This window comes from Neomonachus schauinslandi, chromosome 11 (assembly GCF_002201575.2).
Source record: "Neomonachus schauinslandi chromosome 11, ASM220157v2, whole genome shotgun sequence".
Taxonomy (NCBI): domain Eukaryota; kingdom Metazoa; phylum Chordata; class Mammalia; order Carnivora; family Phocidae; genus Neomonachus; species Neomonachus schauinslandi.
This window is the reverse complement of record NC_058413.1, coordinates 50,064,952-50,071,314: the sequence shown is the minus strand read 5'-3', so window position 1 is coordinate 50,071,314 and position 6,363 is coordinate 50,064,952. Positions and strand designations below refer to the sequence as shown.

Genomic DNA, 6,363 nt, shown 5'->3' with positions numbered 1-6,363 from the left:
TCCCGGGACTCCAGGATCATGACCTGAGCCGAAGGCAGTCGCTTAACGGACTGAGCCACCCAGGCGCCCCAGTAGTATCAGAATTTAACATTGAAAATTTTGCATGTGCTGTGACAGAATTAGCTGGTGTAACAGCAAATCTGCCTGTGTGCTGCGTCTCACTGGCACAATGAGACAACTTGAAAACCACTCTGAAATTTATGGAGGCATTGTTAACATATGCTATCCTTAATAACAGGAAAAGAAGTGGGAGGAAAGATAGACTCTCCCTGTGTCTTGAAATGACTTTTGCCTCCAGAGAGAGACACACAGTTCATGGCAGACACTAACAGGACACCATTCCCTTGATTTTAAAGCAGAACATCAAAAGGAATGAAGAGAGGAGTTGGGGGAAGAGGAGGGTAATTCCCACCATCTTTCTGTGACCCAGCAGTTCCCAGGGCCATTGGTAAGAAGGCCCATGCCTAGGAAGAAACAAAGTGACCAGGACTGGAAGTGTAGGAGCAAGGACATACACAGATGGAAACAAGTGTGTCATTTTAACGGCTACATCAAATAGATTTTGATGACTGAAAGCTATTTTCAGTTTTCCATTCATACTTTAAAAATCTTTTCATATCTCCTCAGCCCCTATTCCAAAACTACCTCTCTACTATCGTAATCAATTTTCAAAAATTGTTGCTACCCCGAGGGAATGGATTTCTCCCTTTTACAGAGATTGAGGAACCAAATAATATCATGGCATTATAGGGCTCAGAGGAATTCTTTTTTTTTTTTTTGAGATTTTATTTATTTATTTGAGAGAGAGAGCGTGCGAGAGCACAAGCAGAGGGAGAAACTGGCAGAAGAAGAAGCAAGCTCCCTGCCAAGCAAGGAGCCCAATACAGGATTCAATCCCAGGACCATCGGATTATGACCTGAGCCAAAGGCAGATGCTTTTTTTTTTTTTTTTTAATGTCCAGTTAGCCACCATATAGTACATCATTAGTTTTTGATGTAGTTTTCAGTGATTCAATAGTGCTGTGTAACACCTAGTGCTCATCATAACAAAGGCAGATGCTTAACCAACTGAGTCACCCAGGCATCCCAGGGCTCAGAGGAATTCTGAGAGACTATCCAACAAATGTTCCTTTGCAGATTAGATGTAGTACAGTACAGATGACTAAAAATTGGGTTTAAAATGAAATAGCATTTTGCATCTAGATTGAAAGTTTTACTATCTGTGATCTTTACTCCTGTGATCAACATTTCTTCACCTCATTTTCCTCATTTGTAAAGTCATATTAAGACAGAGCTCACATAGTTGTTTTAATAGTAAAGTGAGATAATGTTCCTAATATATTTTAACACAGTGCCTGGTAAGTACTGAAAATCCATTCAATACACTGCAGACATTTTTATTTTCCTGCTAGCTAAACAAATGCAAAACAGTGGTTTAAATACTGATGAAGCAGAGTAGTTTCCAATCATGGGATGGCACCAGAGCAGAAATCAGTACCAGATGGACAAATCTAGGGACGCTACACAGCATGATTTTAAAGACTCCAGACATGCTGATGTCAAACATTTTGCAGGCATCTCTCACTGCAACAGGTAACTCTTTTTCACAGCCTTCTTTGGATTTGCCTTTAAAATTCAGTAGGAGGGGAGTCCTGGGAACACTTTACTTCATGAAGTTAAATCTTGTGAATGAATCTTCACCTACACTCTCAAAATATTCTGCATACTGCTCTGTCACTATTCTTATCATTATCTTTATATTTACCTATCCTGATCATCCCCGGTGGATTGTCACTTCCTTGAGAACAAGGATAATACTTAATCTTTGTGTCTGGTGAATAAAAGGCACATAGGAAGAAAGGAGTGACAATGCTGTACAGTACTTGCTGTGGAAGTTGGGGACATTAGCTGAGCAACTGGGTAAAGGGATTCAGAGAGGAATAACTGAAGACCAATCTCACCACCTTCACACTACCGAAATCAGAGGGCCTATTTTTTTCAAAAGTAAGGATGCTGCCTCACAGCTAACTGAAATTACTAATTCTATTTTATAAGATTGCTTCATTAAGAAATTAGAAGTATTCCAGAAATGGGAAGAAACAAAATTTGCTAAAGACTGAAATTAATTTCTCTTTCTGTATATAATATGCAACATTTCCAGTTAAAGCAAAATAACCTGCTAGAGCCCTAAATTGATTCCAATGAAGCTGAATTTTTCTTCCATGTTAACTACAGTTCAGAGGCTAATTCTAATCCTAACTTTTTAGGTCATCAAAGAAAATCTGTAGAAACAAAACCCACAAGATAACACCTCACAGAAATGGCTCTACTGGGGTTTCAGCGTTCCTCCTGAATTGTTTTGTCAGGTCCCCCAGTTGGCAGCACTGGCTATCCCTGCCCCTCAGCCTCCTCTTCCTCTTGGCCCTGGGGGCCAACACTATTCTCCTGATCACCATCCAGCTGGAGGCCTCTCTACACCAGCCTATGTACTACCTACGCAGCCTCCTCTCTCTACTGGACATGGTGCTCTGTCTCACTGTCATCCCCAAGGTCCTCAGCATCTTCTGGTTTGACCTCAAGTCCATCAGCTTCTATGCCTGCTTCCTCCAGATGTATATCATGAATTGCTTCCTTGCCATGGAGTCCTGCACATTCATGGTCATGGCCTATGACCGCTATGTGGCCATCTGCCACCCACTGGGGTACCCATCCATCATCACTGACTAATTTGTAGCCAAGGCTGCCATTTTTATTTTGGCCAGGAATGCACTTCTTACTGTGTCCATTCCCATCCTCTCTGCCTGGCTCCAATACTGTGGGAGAAATGTCATTGAGAACTGCAGCTGCACCAACATGTCTGTCTCCAGGCTCTCCTGTGATGATGTCACTATCAATCACCTCCTCCAATTTGCTGGAGGCTGGACCCTGCTAGGATCCAACCTCATCCTCATCTTCCTCTCCTACAGCCTCATCCTTCGAGCTGTGCTGAGACTCAAGGCAGACGGTGCTATGGCCAAGGCCCTGAGCACATGTGGCTCCCACTTCATCCTTATTCTCTTCTTCAGCACCATCCTTCTGGTCTTTGTGCTCACTCTTGTGGCAAAGAAGAAGGTCTCCCCTGATGTGCCAGTCTTGCTCAATGTTCTCCATCATGTCATCCCTGCAGCCCTCAACCCCATTGTTTATGGAGTGCGAACCCAGGTGATCAAGCAAGGAATCCAGAGATTACTGAACAAAGGGTGGTAATAAGGACAATTGGATCTCTGCATCCTTAATATAGGATGACTTATAAATCAGTCAATTGAAAATTGGGTTGAAACTCATAGCTTCACATAAGTTGAGACATAAGAGCAAGGAAAGAAGTAAGTTTAAATCTGAAACAATTTCTTGACTATCTCTCTGCTTCAAGTCCTAATACTTCCCCGAGAAAAATATGGCATTTTTGTGAATTTTTAAGTTTTTTCCAAATATTTGTAGTTCTATTTTGTCTAAAATGTGAGCACTCAGAAGGATGAATTCTATAGTTGAAAACTAAATCCCAGTTAATATTATATTTACTATTTCTGTACAGGTAATTTTTAAATATATATATATAACTGTGGGGCGTTTGTTGGCTCAGTCAGTTAAGCATCTGACTCTTGATTTTGACTCAGGTCATGATCTCAGGGTCATGAGATCAAGCCCTGCATCAGACTCTGTGCTCAGCAGGGAGTCTGCTTGAGATTCTCTCTCTCCCTCTCCCTCTGCCCCCTCCCCTGCACTTGTGCTCTCTCTCTCCAAAATAAATAAATCTTTAAAATATATGTATTTATAACTGTGGATATTAATGTCCTTGCTTATAACATAATTATTAATTTATTATTGTTTTTAACCTAGTTGCATAATGCAGTTGAAAAAGACCACAGTATTTAAATGTCAGCTCTGAATGACAAAAAATAGCTAGAGTTCATATGTAAATCTCTTTCAGTTACCTCCAAACAAGCCAATAACTTTTTTCTCTTCCTATCCTTGATCAAGCAAAGATTGTGTCTTTCTGGTGCAACCCTCAAAAGGGTAGAGCTCTTGCAAGAATTGTTCACATGTGGAGAAATGGTATTTACTGGGTTTCAGAGAAGTCATCACACAAAGCCTCTTCTTCGGTGTTTTCACACCACTGTCTAGGCTTGAAGCTTCATCTTCGGGATTCAAAGACTCACTTTGCAATATGTATACAGGGCTCTGCTTTGATGTACTAATATGTCACACCATCAGAAGATGTTCCAGTAATGAAACTTTAATATACGAAGACCACTATTAATTGAACAAAGATTTTCTAGGCAACTGCTCTGGTATAGGAACTTTGTCAGAGTTTGAGGGCACAAAGATGCACAGAACAAATTTACAGTCATTGAGGAATACATATGCTCTTTAGACAGAATATAAAGCAATCTAGACCCTATAACATTGAAGGAATATTTTCTTCTACATAGAAGGAGGTAGAAAGAAATGAGGTATAAATAAGTACATTAAGCAACTTGAAAAAGAGAAAAATCCTGAGATGGTGAGTTAGAAGTTCTGCACTCCAGTACTTGCACAACCACATACAAGATTTGTGACCAGGAACAAATTAGTAGCCTCACTGAGGTTCAGCATCTTCATCTGTTACATGAAAACAATGAACTAGTTATTTTAAAATAGATTTCTCATTCTAAGAGTCTATGAAACCATGTTCTGCCTTAAGATAGGTATCTGCCTTAAGATGTTGAGTCTTGTTTCCATACTTCTTGCCTTTAAGCATGGGCATGAACACATCCCCCATTCCCTCATGATAGTTGAAACTAAATAGGAAATATAAACATTGTATCAGGGATAACTTCCAAACAGTACAATTTATGATTTTATTCACAGGTTGAAATTCAAGCCTTCCTGAAAGATCCTTTATATATTCACATCATTTACAGGTCTCAGCCTGTATTCACCTGCCCAAAGGAAGTCTATCATCCTTCCTAATGGGAGGGCTCCATGTATGTTTAGTTCTTGGTCCAATAGCCATGAGGCCCCCCCATAGACAAAGCATACTGAAAAAGTTGTCAAACTATTTCAGTCTTCATCTTGTCTTTAGGATTCACATGTTTCCAGAATTCTCAGAATTACTAATGGAGAAAATATCAATTCAGAGAAGTCCTACTATACCTAAAATTATAGGTTCCTGTCTTCTGACCCTAAGATGAAAATGCCTCAAAGTCTGCTATCAGTACAGTTCCCAAAGCCTAGGCCAATTGTCTTGAAATAAACTATTTGACAAATCACTGACCTATTTAAGGTTTGGTCTTCCACACATTGTCTGTTTCTTTAATCCTCCATTCAGTAATGAAAATAATCTTTCTTCTACTGGTCTTTGGTTTCACTACTGTTGGACTCCTATTAGCATCTGCTTGAAAATGAAAATACATGTACATCATCCTAATAATAAACAATAATTGCAGGGAATATTAGGGCTAAATTCCATTCACATAATACACCTTTATTATATAGACCAGACATCCAACTAAAATTTCACTGTTGAAATATTACTATTTCAGAGGAAGAACTTAATTCAACATACTTGTAACTAAATACCAAGGCTTCTGAAAATAAAAATGAGATTTACTTCTAAAAGCAAATTTAGGAATGTTCCCTCTATCCCTACACTCTGAAGAGTTTTAATCAGGAAAGGATGCTGTATTTTGTCAAATGCTTTTTCTGCATGAATTGAGAGGACTGTATGGTTCTTCTCTCTCCTCTTATTAATGTGTTTTATCACACTGATTGATTTGCGAATGCTGAACCACCCTTGCATCCCAGGGATAAATCCCACCTCGTCATGATAGATAATCCTTTTAATGTACTGTTGTATCCTATTAGATAGGATAAAAACCATCTATGAAAAGCCCACAGCAAATATCATCCTCAATGGGGAAAAGATGAGAGCCTTTCCCTTAAGATCAGGAACACGAGGGCGCCTGGGTGGCTCAGTTGGTTAAGCAACTGCCTTCGGCTCAGGTCATGATCCTGGAGTCCCTGGATCGAGTCCCGCATCAGTCTCCCTGCTCGGCGGGGAGTCTGCTTCTCCCTCTGACCCTCCTCTCTCTCATGTTCTCTGTCTCTCATTCTCTCTCTCGCAAATAAATAAAATCTTAAAAAAAAAAAAAGATCAGGGGGCGCCTGGGTGGCTCAGTCGTTAAGCGTCTGCCTTCGGCTCAGGTCATGATCCCAGGGTCCTGGGATCGAGCCCCACATCGGGCTCCCTGCTCGGCAGGAAGCCTGCTTCTCCCTCTCCCACTCCCCCTGCTTGTGTTCCCTCTCTCGCTGTGTCTCTCTGTCAAATAAATAAATAAAATCTTT

General features: G+C 40.4%; 1 protein-coding gene across 1 annotated transcript; it reads left to right on the top strand.

Moving 5' to 3' along the window:
- Positions 1-1,468: 1,468 nt before the first annotated feature.
- On the top strand, positions 1,469-3,246 carry LOC110576446 (olfactory receptor 56A3-like). Its single transcript, XM_021685641.1, has 3 exons — positions 1,469-1,593; positions 2,268-2,560; positions 2,795-3,246. Exons 1-3 carry the CDS (start codon positions 1,469-1,471, stop codon positions 3,244-3,246), a joined length of 870 nt encoding a protein of 289 aa, XP_021541316.1.
- Positions 3,247-6,363: the final 3,117 nt, after the last annotated feature.